Here is a 19,759-nt window from a genome sequence, read left to right as displayed (position 1 = left end):
TTTTCTCAAAATTCGAAAGCTATCTAGACTATAGATGTTAATTATGTGCATCTAATTTATTCATCTCTATCTATTTCTCTTCGTTTTGCAGTTAAATTATATTCGAACAGACCGGACACACAAACTTCCCCTGACCGGATATTGCTCAAAATTTGATTTAAAAAATCATCAAATTTGGTATAAAGACCATATACTAAATTCTGTCCATCTAGATCAAAGCATTTTTGAGTTAATTTTGTCACAGATTGGCAGACGGACATGTTCCAAAAATGTATTTTTTGAACACTTGGGAGGCCTAAATCGTGGATATTCGTCAAACACAGAGTAGGTGTAATATAAAATGATGTTGTAATGAAATGACTTATATATTTTTTTTATTTCAATAATCACATTTATTTATTTACTGAAATCAACATACATTTTTTGCATATGAACCATAAGAAAATGCCGCCTCTTAAAAACATGTAAAAAGGATCCTGATCCCGGTTTTTATTACCAAGCGCATCTCTTATTGAATAGTCTAAAGCAATTTATGGTTGCTTAATTGCTTCTGGGATGACTAATATAGCGATACATTTAAGCAAATCAATTCATATTAAATGCGGGTTTGTTTTTATAATTATTATTAATAATATTTTATTTGTTCCTTTGATTTCAACTTGACCTCAAAATATTTTAAACGTCTTGAAATTTACGGACATATTTGAGTTTTTACTAAAATTGTAATTCAATGTGCAAATGGTCACTACTTATTACTCCTGACGAATAAACTCGTCATAACGGAAAATGTTGTACTTTTTCAATTTCCTCCTCAAAAATAGTTAACCGCATACCTGTTAACTCTCTATTTTTAAAAATGTTCTGTGCGGCAAAGGAACTTCGTTTTGGAAGACTAGTGCACATAGTTCACTAATATCGTACATCGAAGCTTTTATTTACCGACATGTTGCTCTAAAGAAAGTTTCTGAAAGGAAACCTACTAAATACGTTTGAAATAATCGCCATGAAAGAATTTCTCTTTGTTGAATGAAGATAAGTGGACGTAAACGAAGCTTGTAAAAAGTATTTTAGATTCATTTCCTTACGTCTGTGATCCGCTCTATTACTATGCATACACGATCATTCTACCAGAAATCTAAATCTTAAATCAAAATGCGTGATTTTTTTTAAACAGAAAAAAAAAAAATGAAATGAGAACCACTCCCTTTGAGAAAATAAGAAAAACCAATCGTCAGGGAAGGAAATGTTCCGACTCATTTCCATAATTCGCAAAATATTTATATTTTATTTATGCACGATAAGTCAAATTTTGTATGCTTGGCGAATCACTTCGAAGTCGAAAATAATTTTTTCTCAGAAATTCCTCTTAGAGATATGTTTGTTTGTTACATTATATTTCTCGCTGATCTTGAAATCGGTTGTTTTCAAAGTGCTTTTTTAAATACTCTTAACAGTGATTGTAACATCATTAGGCAAAATTGTTTACAATTAGGTTGGTTTTTTTTTCAATACTTGGGTGTTTTTAAAACAAATAATCCTATGTACGTAAAAAAATAAATGTTAAATGCATGTTAACATAGCTGCATTATCTTTATCATGAAAGATAATGTTATAATCTGTATATTTCATTTGACAATTTTTGTTTCATATGAAAACTCCAGGACTTTAGATATGTCACCAAGGGTCGCCTGTCCTCCACCACTTTCTATTTTTGAGACTTTTTAAAAACACTAATTCTCTCTGAAGAAAAACCGCAATAGAGTTCCCGAACCACAACCACTGTAAACTATTTCGAAAATAGTCATTTCGTACGCAAGCTCATGACCATTAGATACATAGTCAAAAATCTCCTATCCTGTCATTGGCCTACAGTTCAAGAGATACAGCAAAATAAGTTTTCCGGAGCCCCAGATCTTAACAACTGGACCAATTTCATTTATAGCAAATCAAAAAGCTAGGCTGGCATTTACTGAAATATTCGTAAAGCCGCCAACAAAATTTTGGAAAAATGTCATTTTTGTGGAGTCATTTTTATATTTCGCTAGTAGGGAAGCCTACAGTAATCTGTTTATAGTGAGTCTAAAGTAATTATTTTTTGAATAATTCTGGTTTTATAATACAGTTAGAAAATAATATTGGCATTGATTCCTTAACCATTGCTACACTTTAAGCAATAAAGTCACCGACATGGATACTTCAGTGCCCATAAAAATTTCGCGTAAACATTTGAGCACTTGGGTAATCAACTCCAAAATCTACGTTTTGGGATATATCTGTTGAAATAGATCAATTACAAGTAAAATATCCAATAAAAAAAATTCTGAAAATATTATGTTAGATTTTCCCGCCCTAAATCTTATTAATTTAATCTGTATAAGTAACCTGATGTGCCATAGTTTGAATTTTGTATTTGTTGATTCTTTCATCACATAAATATATGTCTAAACATGCAAAAGCTATTGCAGGCAATAGTTTCGAATAGATTACATTCGCAGGTGTGATGAGGAGATGTGGTCTATTCAATTACAGTCCAGGTTATATCAGGATTCAAAATTAAAGATCCCATTTCAAACAGTCCTTCTATAGCTTCAGCATTTGGCGTTACTTTAACTACGCAAACGAATAGAATATTGAAAACTAGGCGAAGCGCCATATTTCTGCCAGATCATTTATTCTAATCTCAGCGCTTTCGAAAAACGACAAAAGAAAAGTGACATAAGACACTTGAAAGTGCGATGTTTGCCTGAGAAAATATCAAACAACGTGCTGCGGTGCTAAAACAGTTGCACGATTAAAAATAAGGTTGATGTTGTCTTGCTCTCACCTACTGCTTATGTTGGGTGTAGGCCAAGCAAAGGAGGTCGTCTTGGCTCGCATTGGCATAGGTAATACCTGCTGTATCAATATTTTCCCCCCACCTACACTTGGTAACAAAGCGAGAGGAACATTTATTCTCAGCAGCCAATGTCTTTATTTTGATGTATTACTACTGAGTTTGAAATCTTTATGCATGCAAGTAACATATTAATTAGAAACCATTCATTTTTTTCATCGTGTTTTCATTGAATTAAAAAAAAAAAAATTGTCAAATCCTCAAAAATACTACTATTCACATATTTTAGTAATGTTTTTACAATTTTATCACTGTCTTCTTGTAAGGAAAATTTTAAATACATATGTATAAATAAAGATTTGATTCCCCCCCTTAAAAGTTGATTCTAATTCTGTGCTATTAATCTATAAGGATTTCCTTCGACAGCAAGGTAATCTTCTTCCTAATCACTATGAAGATCCCTCCCCTCTCCCGCATCAAATTTGTCAAGTTCTATGTCTAAATTGACAGTTGTTGAGAAGAAAAGAGTAAAATAGTCCTATGGCTTATCAAATTCGACTTTTCCAGTAATACTGAAATGAGTGGTATTCTCAAAACTTTCTCGCGTACTCTCTAATAAAGGTGTTATCTTCCATAAAAAATGGTGGCTTTGCAAGGCATTGATGTATAGTAGTTACGAAATATTAACTTTTGGCGTGAAATGAGCGATTTTACAGAATCTTCCGTGTGATTTTTGGCGACTAACCCTTGGCACGCGGATAATAGTATCGAAAAATCGAATTTGTGTTTTAGATGCATTTTTTCCCAATCGCCTAAAACTACAATTAGACACAGAACTTCAATTGTACTCAAAAACAGACAGGCTTCTGAAGGGATTTTGCTCAAAGTTTAATAGAAATCTATAAATCTGTATACCAAATTTCATTCGTCTAGCTGAATGCGGTTTTGTGTTATCTCTGTCACAGACTGACATAGTGCCACAAATGCGTTTTCCAATTCTAAAACGTAAAGATTCATCAAAATCTCGATTTCGAATTTTTGGGACGATTACAATAAATTTTCTATACTTTAGATACAAATAGGGAAATGAATGCTTTCTTATTTCTTCACTAGAAAATTAATTACAAGAACATTCTGCGATTTCAATCTCCTGTTATCTACAGACTAATTAAAGAAAGATCGCGTATCTTTATTTAAATTCAGGTAATTAAAAGCCGCTGTTTGCTTTAGACATCTTGGATGATTTTGGGAAATCATGATCAACAGCAACAAATTCTCCTCTTTCAGCACTTAATGCAATAACAATAATGAATCGAAATAAATATTTCTATCAAGTTTACACGCTTTTAGGGAACTCATCTTTACAACAAGAAAGATTAGTTAATTACTTTCGTGATCTTGATGCAAAAAGGGCGGAATGACTGCTTTAAAAATTTTCTACATAAATATATATATCTTTAATCTTATTTATTTATTGTTTCTTGCCACCAAATATAAACGTTGATAAAACATATTTCTGCTAATAGTAAAGATGAATGTACGTACGTTGGCACTCTACAGGCAAGAACATTTGACGAAATTTGGCTCACATATACCTTGGAGAGCAGAAATGTGCATATCAGAGCGCATTTTTTTTAAATAAAGCGAATTAAAATAATGCAGCACAAAATCAAATTTCTAATTCTAAACTTAAAACAATGTTAAATTATTAATATTAGGTTTCGGGCAATAACGTTTCCAATAGCTTTACGATGTCACGAGACTCATCAGAAAGGTCCATATACACAATGTGCAGAACTTAAGTATAACAATTTAAACGGTTGATAATTTAGTGGAATCTGAAAAATGAACATTTAACTGAAATTTAAATATAACCAATATTTCCGGTGAACGAGCTAGTCGTCAAAGGCGACTAGTATTTAATAAATTTAACATCGTTCTTCGTTTAAGTTTCTCATTCAGTTTATAAAGCTCTATTAAACATTAATAATAATATATATATTATTAATGAAGTACTGGTTTGAATAATTCTACTTCTCATTTAATATTCTAATACACTCTTCCGTTCATATATAAACCAAATGAAAAAAAAAAAAAAAAGCATTCTGTGACAATTTCAAATATTTATTAATAAGTACAACCACTAAGTAGAAAATAGAATACTTCTCTTTCGTTATCAAAAGTATTAATTTTACATTTTTAGAGTTTGTTCACGTTCATAAAAACAGCTTTCACTTTGAAAAGTCTGTATTTCAACAAAACATACAACATAACACGGATGGTTATCACACGGTTATATTTCTAAAAAAAAAAAAAAAAAAAAAAAAAAAACACATGTTATATACAACAAACTGAAAGTTTCTACCGTAAATGTCTTACATGAAATCATCAAAATCAGGAGGTCTGAAATGATCCGGATTCGGCTCAAACCTATTAGGTCCACGCAGAGGAGGTCCAAAAGGATCGAATCTAGCACCAGGAGGTACAGAACCCCGTGGCAAACCTGGCCTAGGTCCGTAAGGAGGCATATTAATACCCCTTGGTACTCCGAAATTTGAAGGATCTAGAAGCATGCCACCAGAACCTCTACCAAGCGGGTCAAGGTCTCTACCTCCGACTTCAGGGAACGCTGGTTGACCACCAGAGAACGGAGAATCGTTTCCGAAATCCGGTGGTATTGGCATTTGAGGCCTACGGACTGATGATGGGCCCACTCGAAGAGGTGACGATTTGTTATCCGTTGATTTGGAAGTGCTTGCCACGCTAGGTTTCTTCATAAGTTTTTCAACTACATCCTTCTGAAAAGCATCTTTTAAGGAGTCCAATTCATTATAAGCACTAGAATAATTACGGAAATCATCTGAAATAAGTTTATCAATATTTGCCGACATAGCAGCTGTTTTATCTTCGTTTAATACTATATTGATATGCATTATGCCTCCAGCTTTGACAACTTTTATTAAATAGCGGTTCGTAGCGGCTTTAGAAATATAACGTAGAGTGTAGACTTCTTGGTTCTTGTTCCACTGCTCAGGTAAAAGTTCTGTTGTGGAGCGGGCATCTTCGTCTGAAAACTCTTCCCCAGTACCAACACATTGCAGGCCTTCATTGATCAGCAAGCAGTGTAGAGCCGCAACGACACAATCTTGCTTCGACTTTATCTGGTCTTTCACTAAATTGAAGAGTAACTCGAGACCCCGTATGCGTGACATAATCTATAAAAGAAATAAAGTCCATTAGCTTAATATCGTTATTATTAACATGTTCATATATATAATCTTAATTCTAAATACTGAATCTTAATTTTCTGTGCACTATTCAATGATTCTGCTCTAAAAAAATATTCATTTATTTTTTAGGAAATTGAAAATGCAAGGCTAATTGAAAATTCAACATGTCAGTCATTTGTCAAAATTTTGTTCAAAATGCTTGGAAGAAAGATCTTTGTTCCAATTGTTTCAAGTCTGTAGGTGATCATGAAATGAGTGAAAATGCATCAAATGATCAAGTGAAGAATCAGAATGAAAAATCTACCATAAGATATGTATCGCAAGCTTCAACGACTAGTTCCACAGTGAGTAATTCAACGCCTCACACAACGTGGAAAACCTTAATATCCGAAAGAAATACTAAAAATTCTCAACCATTTAAATTGGAAACCGGTTTCCAAGGCCGATTGCTAACAATTAACAAATCCTATCATGGTTCGGAAAAAAACAGCGTCAATGGAAGCTCCAAGAATGGTCATGCATCGGATTCGGAATTACTCTCAGACAATGAATCAAAAAGAAATGTCAATGGACGAATCACCAAGACAGATTTTACGCAAATCAGAAACAAATGTCAGTCTTTGAATGGTTTTAGTTTGTCAAATGGAAATGATCACGTGGAGGCCAAAATCGATCAGAATGGTACAAATAATAAGAATGAAAAAGGTGCTAAACTTCAAAACGAACATGAAGGTACTAAGAATACAGTTTCTTCCAGGGATTCAAAACTTATGAAAAGTAAAAGTGAAGATACATTGTTTGTTCCTCTACACAGTATTCTGAAGAAAACCGTTTCGACCCCAACGAATCAGAAGCAAACGCGGAGAGGAAGTAATGTAGGTTTCGCAAATGAAGAACCTCTTGTCATAGGTTATGGTGGCAGAGATTTCACACCAGAGGAATTGGAATGGGATATGAATACTTCTGATGGCGAAAATGGATTGGACAGCTTAGACGAAACAGAAGATGATAAAGCTTTTTCAAAAATGACTAAACTCAACACTGAATTCAATGCCGATAACACTAACTTAATCCAAACAGTTTCATCTATTTCTGAAGGCAATGGAAAAGAAACCCACCGTTCTGAAAAGAATACAAAACAAAAAGAAAATGGACAAAAACCTAGTCAAGTAGCCGTAACAAATAAAGAAGGCAGTGTAGAAACCACAAATGCTGTAAAAAGTATTCAGCCTACCGAATTGACAGTAACTGATGGTACCGACGCTATTGAAAAAAACAAATCCACTAATGAGAAAAATAGAAGCATCAATGAAGATAAATCATCTTTGCATAATGGTTTTCAGCTTGCGGAAATGGATATCAAGGATTCTGAATTGAATACACAAAAGCCGAGTAAAGATCAAAAAGATTCTATTAATGTTTCAATAAAAGGCGATAAAGGAGCGCAAATAGTGTCGTCAGGCGAGGTTACAGTTGTTGAGACTGCGAAAGTTGGGGAAGCAAAAGCAGAAGTTAAAAATAACCGAGTAAATGATGCCCTGCCTCCATCCTGCGTTATTTCCACTCCCAACTTAAGCGGTAGTGGTTGTGAACGGCAGGGGAATCCGGTGATGTTTTCGGACGGTGAAGAAAGAACAGGAGAAACTACTAACCCACTCCCGGATGAAAACAATGAATGGCAAGGTGGCGGCGAAATGGCAGGTCAAATATTACAGGCTATCAATACATCCTTGGCAAACCGCCATAAAATGAAAGATGACCAAGAAGTGCAATCAAATAATAAAGAGGATCCGGCAGATGATAGTAGTGAAAGTACATACGACAGCAAGTGTCATGAACATCTCTCAACGGATGGAACAGATGATGCTGAGAATACTTCTGATGCTTCTGCAGAAAGACCGGTTAGTTCCGATGAAGAATTGATACAAAACAATATAAATGTTGAGCCAAGAAAATCATTTTTACATGGATTGACATCTAAAAAGTCAGCTAAGCCCAGCGCAATATATGGTCCTGCTTCAGACCTGTTTGTGTCGAGAAGTAATTCATCATCTTCTTCGTCGTTGGATGAATTTAATAAAAGTGAAGCTTCCCATTCAATTAATGTAATAATCAATGGAGAAAAGAATGGAAAAGAAAATGCAAATACCACAGAAAGTGAAAACGAAGATCTTGCTTCGCATCACAGTTATCTGAATGAGCAAGAAAGTAATTGTTCAGTTAAAATTAAAGCAAAACCAAAGATTCCGGCAAAACCTGCAAAGCAACCTGTTCGGCCAACAATTAAACAAACGACTAATGAATATTCGAAACCTAAGCTGATGAAAACAGATCCAAAGGACTCTGATTCTACTGCACAGAATGATTTACATTATGCTGAGGCAAATTCAAACAGCTATGAAGACAATTCAAATATTTCTCTAGTAGGCCATTATGCAGAAAGCAATATATATCATGAAGTAGATAATTCTGAAATGAAGATTCAAGAAGACGAACAATCGGAAAGGGTTGTTCCAAGAGAATCTAAACTAGCAGCCCTTGCTATGGAATTAGAACAAGCACGCCACTGCAATAACAACACTAAAAGACAAGCACCTGCCCCACCTAAAATTCCTGATCCCCCTACAGAAGACCCACCAAACAGTATTGGAAGAGCATCTCCAACAATGAGCGACAATTCCCACAGTTTCGCCAGTTATCGAGGAGACGTTATGGCATTTTCATCAGCATCGTCCACAGCCTCAACTTCTTCTCAAGACACTGAAACTGGCTATGCTTCTTGGAACCTACACGGGGATTTAGATGATCATCGTAAACAGTCAAAATCGAAAAGTTCCTTCCTTTTAACCCAATATTCAAAATGTAAGATGTTAGCTATGGGTTATGCTGAAGACAGTGCAAGATCCAGAAAGAAGTTCTCAATAAAAAAATTACTTAAAATAAAGAAAGAAAATGATTCTTCAGCTTTTGACCCTAACTGCCCAAACCCAAAGGCTTGGAAATACAGTGAGAACTTTGAAAAACCACGTGCTAAACTGGAGATAATTCATCCTATGGATTTGGAAAATAAATCAGTAACAGTAAATCCAGGGTTTGATTCAATGCATTCAGGATCCATGTCTTCATTTTCAGCAAGTGCAGATGATTTATCTCTACGAAATAGTGTATCTAGTGATTATGGGAGCTTCTATTCTGATACTATTTCCCCAATGCAGGATTTAAAATCTGAAGTCAACTATGAAAGTATTCCTCCACAACTTCCACTAACTGAAGAACAGGAGGTAAGCAGTTATTTATCAATCTGCATTATTTTATACATATAAAATTTCTCATAGTCATATTTTCCTTGTTGCTTACATCTATATTTAATTCATATTTTTCAAAAAATATCATTTGAATATTTCTTTAGTGTAATAATTTAGTATTTTTACAAAAATAAATTGCCATTTGAAAGTAATAAATATATTATGAATGTTGGCATACAGTTATGAACAATATTCGCTTTCAACAAAAATTAAATGACAATTAAGAAATCTGCAATAAACAAATTAAGCTCTTATAAATAACATATAAATCTTTTAAAAAAAAAGAATTATGTGAACTGTTTTTAAATATCGCTAAACCTAATTCTCTGCTAATTCATAATACGAGAGAAGCAGAAATTTATCATAGAATTTGGTCATAATAAATATTATAAGAGAAAAATATACATATTTAGATTTTTTCAAATAATTTAAACAATTAGTTAATGAAATATGAATAAAGTTTTATTTTTCCTAGAATAACAAATCTTAAGAGAATAGACTTTTCATTTCAATGGGGATAAAGCAAAATATTTGATACCTAAGTTTTCAATTGCAGCTAAGAAATTAAAACCAGTTTAAAACAATTGGAAATAAAATAGAATTTTTAAAGTTAATAGTAAAAACAACTTTAGTTTTCATTATAATATTTGTATGACATATCATAATTGTGACTAAACAGAGAATTACAGACCTCATAAATTTGAGAAAATTTTAATGAGAATGATTACATGTTAAGATTTATCTTCCAATTTGGGTCCCTTTTAAAAAGCTATTTATATTCAATATTTGTAAATCAATCTAAATACTTTTATAATGAATCAAATTACTATTCACACACAATAATACAGTCAAACATATTTTTCTACAGTCCCTTTTTATGCCATTTATTTTTATGTGGTATATGAATTCCAATGGTATCTGTCTTAAAACCACTGTAATGTTTTTTATGGGTGTACGTATGTACATATCACATCAGTAAATTCCAATATTCCAAAAATAAATCAACTTTAATCTGCAAATGATTCTGAACAAGTTATAAGATATGTGTTTTGGATTATGACAAGTAGCATTGAATTATATGCAATTTGAAAATTTCTCCATGTTTAAAATGAGAAATTAAATTTAAAAAAAATGTTTCCATGTATAATTTAATTTTACTTGGAAAGCATTTTCTCATTATTTCATAAATTTTTGACAGATTTTTTAAAGTGAGTTTTTTTATGCTGTTCCTCTTCACCGCATAAATGTTTTTAAATATGCTGTAAAAAAAAATTATTTGTTGTAATTATTTATAAAATTTCAGAATATTTCTTGGTGCAAATTTTTTTTTTATGTGGTCTCTATCTACAGCACAAAAACAGGTTTTTCTATATAGCATTTAAAATGAATGCTAAATATTGTATATATTTCAGTCAAGGTTACTTGTGTGCAATCGCATTCTATTGGTGAACTTTTGATTTGACCACAAGTCACTGGCAGACACAATCAAATAGACTAGCATAACATCTTTCGCGATTAATAGCTGGTGTGTGCTTAAAACACAAGCACTTAATCAATCTGATAACTTAACTAGAATAACTGCATCAAATAACTGATGTTATTTGAAATATTTCAATACAAAAGGATTAAAGAATTGTATGTATACTACTTGTATTTTCATAATATAACTATGCTTTTTCTAAATTGCTTTGGCATCTAAAAAATAATTTATATTTCTATTCATAGAGTAAATATGATCATTTGCACTATATCAGCAGTAAAAATTCTAGCTTGAGTGTTATAAGTCAGGAGTTAGTAGATAATTCTGTCTAAAAAATCTGGTTGGTAATAGATTACAATCAAATAAAATAAATTTCATAAAGATAAAAAGTTTAAGAGCATAGTGAGCATGAAATAAATAGCAAATTAACTGAAGTTGAATAATAAAACAACAGGAACTAAAATACTGCACACCAGTTTTCTTAAAAGTATATCGGTATTTATAATTACACTACTCCAAGCAGAAGAAAATAAAAATAAGCATAAAATAGTTTTGATGCATTAATTCATAAATAAAATCATAAAAGTTGTACAGAATCTAATTAGCATTTACTGTATTAGCAAACATTCCTTTAGATGCACAAATTCCTTTCGTTTTGTTTTACTCAATGTTATTTTAGAAGCATTAAAACTCCCAACAATTTCAATCTTATTTTTGTTAATTTTACAGATTTCTTTTCTGTATCAATTATTTTTTACATGGGCATTTGTTCAACATTCAATTCTCTGATGATAAAGGAAGTTAGTAAAATGTTATGATATACAAGACATTCAATGTTCTGTGATTTTTTTCAAGTATCAATTACTAGGTCTTCAGATCTTGTTTAGTTATATTCTTTAGTTAAGTTGATACTGAGTAGCACCAATTATAAATTTTAACTTATTCAATTTAAAATTTGCTCGTTATAAAACAATTAACAGTTATTAAATGAATATGGTCAAAGATAAAAATAAATGCTGCAATCAACAGGTATTTTACATATCTGAACCAAAATGACTGAATTGAAATGTAATAGTGGCAATTTAGCTTTCAGTTTTGCCTTTTTTTTTTTTTTAAATAGTCTTAGAGTCTATTGAAATGAATTTGTCTTTTATTTGCAGTGTAAATTTTCATTTACTCATCAACAAACCAACTACACCATAAAATGTCCGAAATTTAAAAAAATCTGAGATCTGTATATGATCTTTTTTTGCAAATAAATTAGAATGATTTCGGAAATTAAATACTTGACATATATAAAAATTTAAACCTTAATATCCTTTCTAAATACAGTAATTTAATACTTCTTACTGATCGACACAATTAAAACAATTTTTGAATAAACCAAAAAGCAAATACATAATTCAAAAATGTGAGCCAAACATTGCAATTTACAGAAAATCTCAAATTTAAATATTTTATTCAGAATAATATAAAAATTTAATGCATTAGGAACTATTTAATTCATTTTTTAACTTTACATTATAGGACTGAAACGGAAATATATTATTATTAGCATCGAAAAATCTCGAACTGCATCTATGACGTTTTAAATAATGACTTTTGGCAATCAGGTAAAAATTATTAAATTTCCATCTTACCAACTAAGTATTTTACACTTCTCATACAGTTTCTGATAAAGATGTCAGATTTCGGCAGTTTTTAAGCATTCGTTTTCGCAAGTCTTTACCTTGTGTAGTGAAACTAACCAGATGTGGAATTTCTTCAAATTGTTTGTGTCATTCTCTTTGATCACATGATGGAACTTACATTGATCCAGGCGCCATCTACCCATCGTCAAACAAACTATTTTCAATTTTTGAAATATTTTGAACTGATGTACAACTGAAAATTTAAATCAAATTATTAATAAAATGAATTCTTGTTCTATCTGTCTTATCTTTAAAAAGTTTTTTAATATTTCATTGAAATTATCTAATATTAAAAAAATAAATTTATAAAAAAAGAGAAAATATAATGAAGGAACTCTACCCATTTTTATATATTTGTTATTCATAATTTTAAAATATATATAAATTGCTATCGAATATTTATTAATATTTTATAATTTGAATGCATCAAACCTGTCATTATTAAGATTGTGTTTAAATACTATATATAAGAATCTAAATTTCAATGACTATTCCTGAGCAGAGATTGGCAGAAAGTCATGCTAATTTTCTAAAAAGAAAAACTGTGAAAAATATCTATTCCATATTCCCACAGCAAAAATTTTACATTGGCGCGGGATATTTTTTTTTATTTTGATTCTTTTTTCTTGTTTTGGGTAATTTTCTGGAACTGCTGTACTTATATACAACCATCGTTTTCAACAGATATATTCTCCAATTAAAGTAAATTTAGTAGTTTTGTTGTCGCATTTCTAATATATTATTCACCACAAAACATCTAATAATTGAATTCTTAACTGAAGGATGCAGATGAAAGACAGGCAACGGGTAGCTCAAACTCTCCCACTCCATCTCGCTCTTCCTGTGTCTCTCAAGCAAGTACCTTGACGTCTGGAAGTTCGAAGAATGGAGGAGCCTCTCCCCACCGTCCACCCAAACCACCACCACCTCCCAGGGCTCATTCACTTTTGCCAGGAAACAAATCCTTGAACCCAGATGGGACTTATAAAGTAATTATTTTAATGAATTTCTATGAACCATACAAAAAAATGCTAATTTTTTTAATACTCTGATGGCTCAAGGATTTGCATTATGCTTGATTATATTATGAAACATTTTATACATAAATAAATAATCAGTTATAATAGGCTATAGAAATTAACTATATGTGACTGACTGTGTTATATATTCTTTATTAATTTCATGTTATCGATGTAAATAATTGTATTATGTTAGATATTGTGTAACATTAGGTGTTCAAATTGATACATCTTCACTGAAGAATATTTTTACAAACACACTTTCTATTTATCCGCAAAGCTCAGCTTACATTGCAAAATTATTGCTGGGAAGTCTTGTTTTGATTTGATAATTAATTACTTCATTTCGATTGCCAGATTTTTATTCTTGATATGACTGACTCTAAAAAGTCTAGAAAGAAATATATATATATATATAATATAAAATTTATGAATTGCATAATAAAACTGCCCATTAAAAATCAAAGAAATCTGAGAAATGGAATGCATGCTTGCAATTTTTATATTACTAATTTTTAAATTATTTATTGATAATAACTGTGTAATTCTGTTTTTGTATTAATAGAATGCCAGTCTTTTAATATCAGAATATTATTTTCCCTCAATATTTTGATGACACACTTGGTTTTAGTAAAAGTATCACTTATTACTAAATCTTTATTTCAAAATATAATTCTAATTTTTTCTATAGCTCTTTTATCATTAATTTAAAAAATAATTCAGATTTTGTATTCAAATAATTTGATGAAGGAAACAAATTTTTCAAATATTCTGTTTGATAATAGTAATGACACATATTTAATATGGGTCTACTTTTAGTTTCCAGTCTTGAGTTGTAATGCAATTAGCAATGTCGAAATACCTGTATCGCCAACAAAGCCACAAGCTCCGAAGAGACAGTTTAAGGCATCCACTGTGCGATCAGATTGTGGAATATATGGTATGTATGTAGTGTAAGGGAAAAAAATTTTTAAATTAAGAATAATTTTTTTTCTTTCTTTGCATTTAAAAATCCTTAATTCAATCCTTTTTTTTTGTTATATTTATCATCATAGCTATCAATTCATGACATTAGCAATTAAAAAATAAGACAAAAAATTTTCTGAGTAAAATCGTGAATTTATATTTCAGTAATAAATAATATTTTCATTATTTTTTCTTGTAATTTTACAAACAAATTTTCAGAGGATTATAAGATACATTTTGAAAAAAGTGGGCTGGCAATTACTATATGAGAACCACTTTTTGTTCCCAAATTTTATTTTTACTGTTATGCTATTTTCTTTAATAAATGAATTTTGATTGATTGATAATAAATTTTCAAAAAAAGTTCCAATACATTGTTAGTTTTATTTTATTATAACTTTATTGAATGTCATAAATTGGTAGATATTTGTTTAAATAAGTGACTTTCTTAACAGACCTTAAATCAGTGGTTTGTTTTTAGACAATACTGGATTAGTGCCTACACCAGAAGAAACTGAAGCATTAAATGAAAGTCTTTCTTCAGTGAATGATAAAGTATCAATGGATGGAAATACATATGGAACAATACTAGATATCAAATCTAATAATTCTGGAAATCATAATTCTGTATCGGTGGTAAGTTATATGGCAGAATATTAAAAAAATGCTATACTATAAACATTCTTGCGTAACTGTTATTCAATACTTTTTAAATATGAATTTTACAATTTTATTAAAGATATTCAGCATGGTTTTATACATAAAGAATTGGATATAAATGGGGGAAAAGCATTTTTTTAGGGTAAGGAAATAGAGAATATGTAAAACTGATGAACTAAATCCAATTTTTAATTACTAAAATATAAAGGGAAGATTTATTTTTCCAGTGATTGGGTGGCTAACAATTTGCCTTTACCATCTTAGATTGGTAAGATTTTCTGTCCCAATCTTAAAAGCCATATTAAAATTTATTAGCTGAAATAATTTCAGAATAAAAAATATTTAAAGTAGGTTATTTAAACTGATTTACTGCAAACATTTTTACAACATTTATTACAAACAGTTAGCCATGTGGAAAATTGTAGATATACCATGTTTTGCTTATATTATAAAATACATTTTTCCTTATCTTGCTTTGTTTAGAGATTGTATTTTATCTCTGACAATGACATAAGAATTAATGTCTTTATTTGATATTATTCACCATTTAAACAGAAAAAAAAATCTTAATATGGTATTTCTTCCCTCTAATGAGCTATAGTCTGATATTCTCTTTCTTTGCTTTTTTTAATAACTTGATATTTAATTACAATTTTTTAACATAATTTTTCAGATGAAAAAATTAATTTATGGATTCTAAAGATGCATATTATGTTATATATCAATTAATTTCTCTAAACTTTCATAGGGGGTTATTGTCTCCTCTGAGTCATCAACTTCAGTTGAAAGAAAAGAAGAAATAGAGAATAAGTTGCCTATTTATGAATCGAAAATGGACACTCAGTCAATAAATGTAACTGTAACTACTGTGTCAGAACCATTGAAGAAAACAAATAAGCCTATTCTTGCTCGTAACAAGCATTCCCCTCTTACTAAAGCTCCAGCACGTCCACCTCCAATTTATATGAAATCTCAGATAAATAATATTGTGAAAAATCCCAATCCTTGGAAAACTTTAGAAGACAGTTATTTAGTTTTGACTGCATCTAATCGGGAACTTCTTGTCAAATTAATAAATCAGGTAATAAACTTTTTTTCTCCTCTCTATTTAAGTAACATTAGGAATTACTTTTTTCATATTTAAATCATGTTAATGAAAAAAGCTGAGTTATTCCCCTTTACTACAATAGTCTCTAAAATATGTGTAAATGGGTTTTTTTATTGTATACAGATGCAAACATGTCTTGCTTTTCACTAGTTTTCCATTGTGCTAATTTTGGCAGTTTAATGTACGTTTTAGAGACTATTACACTAGTAGATATAGCCATATTTCCTTGATTTTTATTTATTCTGACAAATGCTGTCAAAAAAAAAAAACATACACTACCATCGAGAATTGTATTTTTTACTCGATTTTAAATTAAACTGTTGATATGTTTTTCAGCAGATACATAAAATTCAAATTAATGCATGCTGTTTCAGGTATGTTGACTGAAATCCTTATTTATGCTTGTCTATTATGATTCAATATTTTTTAAGAAAATGCTTAAAATACCTAAACCTAGGGAAGCATGTATACATTTTATATATCTGAGAAATATTTATTCCTTCAGAGTTAATTTTTTTTTCTTTTCATTTGGACCAAAGAAATATTTGGAAGAATTCATTTCATGTGGAAACATTATGCAATGACAAAATTTCTATAGTATAAATATATAAATATTTCTATAGTATTCTGAAAAAATATTTACAATATGTAATTTTTATTCATAACAAGAGTAAGTTTTTATATATGAAATTATATTTGCTAGAAACAATTATAATATAGAAATCTGTTTCCCTCCTTCCCCCTCCCACAAAAGAAATGGGAAAATTTTTATTATGTTTACAAATACTTTATTTATAATATACCTTCAGATATATATATGTATATATAACATTCTTTTCTTTAGTAGAATTTAATAAGCAGCTGGATAATTTTTATAACAATTAGCACACCAGTCGAGTATTCAAACTCCAGATAAAGATATAATAATTCAGATAATAACATAACTAATAGGGAGCTTTAAAACAATAAAATGTATTAAAGCAAAATTAGTACTCGGTCCTCTATGACAGCATTCTTTATGTGTATGAATATATTACGCAATTACTTTTATGTACATTAAAGTGGCCTACACATTTGTTGAAATAAAATCAATAACACAGATATATCACTAAAAGTAATACAATTTTATATATGTCCTTAATTGTTTCAGGCATTGAAGAAAAGAAAAGATTTCTTAACCACACTGCATAAAATAAAATTTCAGTGGGCTGAATTTGAAATAGATGTTGAACAACCATCTTCAGTTTTTGCATTTGGAGAAAAAATCGCTTACCATGCAACTATGCCTAAACATCCAGAATATCCTGTAACTTTAGTGGTAAGTTTTCTAACCTAAATGAGAAAACATTTTCAAGAGACAAATTCATTATCAACTTAAGAATACAAAGCAAAAGATTATAATTGGAGAATGTTCAAAATTATAAGATACTAATTGCTTAAAATTGAAATTTAATTTGTTATTGCTTTGAGAATAAATCAAGTAAATATAATTTATATTGCTTTAATTTTATGAAGTATAATGTTATTGATCATTTAAAAATGAAGTTAGAACATGATTACGCGATATTATTTTACCTCATAATAATTTAGACTTGCATGGCTCTTAGACTCTTAAAATTTTACTTATAGCTTAAATATTTTTTAATAGTTTACTTGATAATAATTTCATTTGTAATAAATTATATTTTCTAATCTATTGTTACTACATTATTCATTATTTTCCTTTTACTAAATAATAATGGAGCATAATTTATGCCCAGAATGAAACATAACATTCATTTGTGGCATTTTCATTATTCAACTCTACAGTAGTGAAAACGATTTAGAATAATCACAAATGTTTTTTTTCCCAGTTGTTTATTTCATTTTAATAATGTAATTTTTGGCATGAAAAGAAAGGAAATGTAATACTGCATTTCTGAATTGATATATTACAAATTTTATGATTATTAATGTATTTTTAATGAAACAAAATCTTTGAATTCTAAATAATTAAATTAAAACTGGTGTAGTTTTTCATATAGCTTCTGTATTCAATCCAAACTCTAATTTTTCTGAAATGAATTTTTGTTTTATAGGTCACTGTCCAACAACAACACAGTCGTTTAAATGAAAATAATGAAATGAAATACCCTGTTTTTGGGCAATTTGTGGATTACATACCCAAGGAGTTGCTTGAAAATTCTAATGATGCCGAGTTGGAATCTATGCAAGCTACAATTTTGGTTTTAGATCGTTCCAATATTTTAACAATTGAATGCTTCACAGAAAATTTGCCTATCTCTCTCACAGAAGAAAATGAAAAGGAATTATGCTTCATCATATTACAGCTAATACATTCACTTAAGTCTCTTCAAGCCCAAGGTACTGAATCAATAGACTCTAGTTTCCAAAATCTCATTTTAGCCAAAACAAAACAAGATAAATACAACACACTTGTATTTTTATATGATAATTGCTATGATGAGCATGATTACATGTCTGATTCATGCAAAATATCACTCTGCCAATATGCTTTGATGTTGTTGTTTCAGATGTTGAATATACAGTCAGTTGAAGAATTTATGCTAATATCTGCAACAAAGTTTTCATCAGAAATTTCACAGAAAGTGTTCAAAGCAGCTATTTATTTGCTATCTGAAGAAAAAGCTGTTTCTCTTTCTCAAACAAAGACTTTATTAGAATGTTTTCTTTGGGAAGTTACAAAAGTCATGGAAAGTCTTGAAGATTCTGATGACATAGAAAGTATTTTGCATCGATGGCTGGATATTAAAAGAGCAAATTACATCAAAAACATTTTTGATGATGACAGCTCATGTGATATAAATGTACAGTCAGAATATTATTCCCAGTTTCTATTAAGAACCAGTATAAGGAATATAAAAGAAGTACTTTCATATTTGTAGAATACAGGAAGAGAGGAAAAAAAAAAAAACTATCAATAGGGTTTTCTACAAGTTGAACAGAGAAACATTGTAGTCATTAAACTAAAAAAAGTATAATGACAGTGCATTTTGTTTTTATATCTCAAATTGCTGCTAATGATGCAAATCATATAATGTATGATCCTATTTATTACTTGTTTATTTAAAATTTGAAATAATGGCAATCTCTATAAAGTTTTATCACTGTAAGCTTAAAATTTTTAAAGAAATTTAAATTTAAAATTAACTTTTACAAGCAAAGCTGTAATTTGTAGTAGTAATCAAATTACAAATGTAATAATCCATTTTTAGATGATTGACATATTAGTATTTCTAAATGATTTTATTGATTTGTAAATATAGTGTGTATATATGTTTTGCATGTGCTTCAAGATGAATATATCAATATATTTTTTAATTAAATAAGTATTCTATGCATTTGTGTTCATTTAAGAAACCATATAAAATGTAAACAAATATTTTTATTACCAATATTTCCCCATACAAAAATAACATTTGATATATATATATTTAATATATTGC

At 29.8% G+C, this 19,759-nt stretch overlaps 2 protein-coding genes across 3 annotated transcripts in view; one reads left to right on the top strand and one right to left on the bottom strand.

Moving 5' to 3' along the window:
- The window catches only part of LOC129962706 (uncharacterized), a 93,493-nt gene extending 74,006 nt beyond the window's left edge, over window positions 1–19,487 (top strand). For both annotated transcript variants that reach the window (XM_056076639.1, XM_056076640.1), the window contains exons 2-8: window positions 6,193–9,344; window positions 13,322–13,528; window positions 14,378–14,498; window positions 15,006–15,160; window positions 15,933–16,265; window positions 17,443–17,610; window positions 18,371–19,487. In XM_056076639.1, the coding sequence (XP_055932614.1) occupies window positions 6,228–9,344; window positions 13,322–13,528; window positions 14,378–14,498; window positions 15,006–15,160; window positions 15,933–16,265; window positions 17,443–17,610; window positions 18,371–19,198 (4,929 nt within the window). In that variant the 5' untranslated portion in view covers window positions 6,193–6,227 and the 3' untranslated portion in view covers window positions 19,199–19,487. The remainder of the gene's footprint in view (window positions 1–6,192; window positions 9,345–13,321; window positions 13,529–14,377; window positions 14,499–15,005; window positions 15,161–15,932; window positions 16,266–17,442; window positions 17,611–18,370) is intronic.
- LOC129962709 (proteasome inhibitor PI31 subunit-like) lies at window positions 4,937–12,642 on the bottom strand. The gene is made up of 2 exons (XM_056076641.1): window positions 12,489–12,642; window positions 4,937–6,048 (listed from the first exon to the last, which is right to left on the bottom strand). The coding sequence occupies exon 2, from the start codon at window positions 6,043–6,045 to the stop codon at window positions 5,209–5,211; it is 837 nt and encodes a 278-aa protein (XP_055932616.1). The 5' UTR covers window positions 6,046–6,048; window positions 12,489–12,642; the 3' UTR covers window positions 4,937–5,208.
- Window positions 19,488–19,759: the final 272 nt, after the last annotated feature.

Source organism: Argiope bruennichi, chromosome 3, assembly GCF_947563725.1.
Source record: "Argiope bruennichi chromosome 3, qqArgBrue1.1, whole genome shotgun sequence".
In the NCBI taxonomy this organism is placed as follows: domain Eukaryota; kingdom Metazoa; phylum Arthropoda; class Arachnida; order Araneae; family Araneidae; genus Argiope; species Argiope bruennichi.
This window is presented reverse-complemented; position numbering and strand designations above follow the sequence as displayed.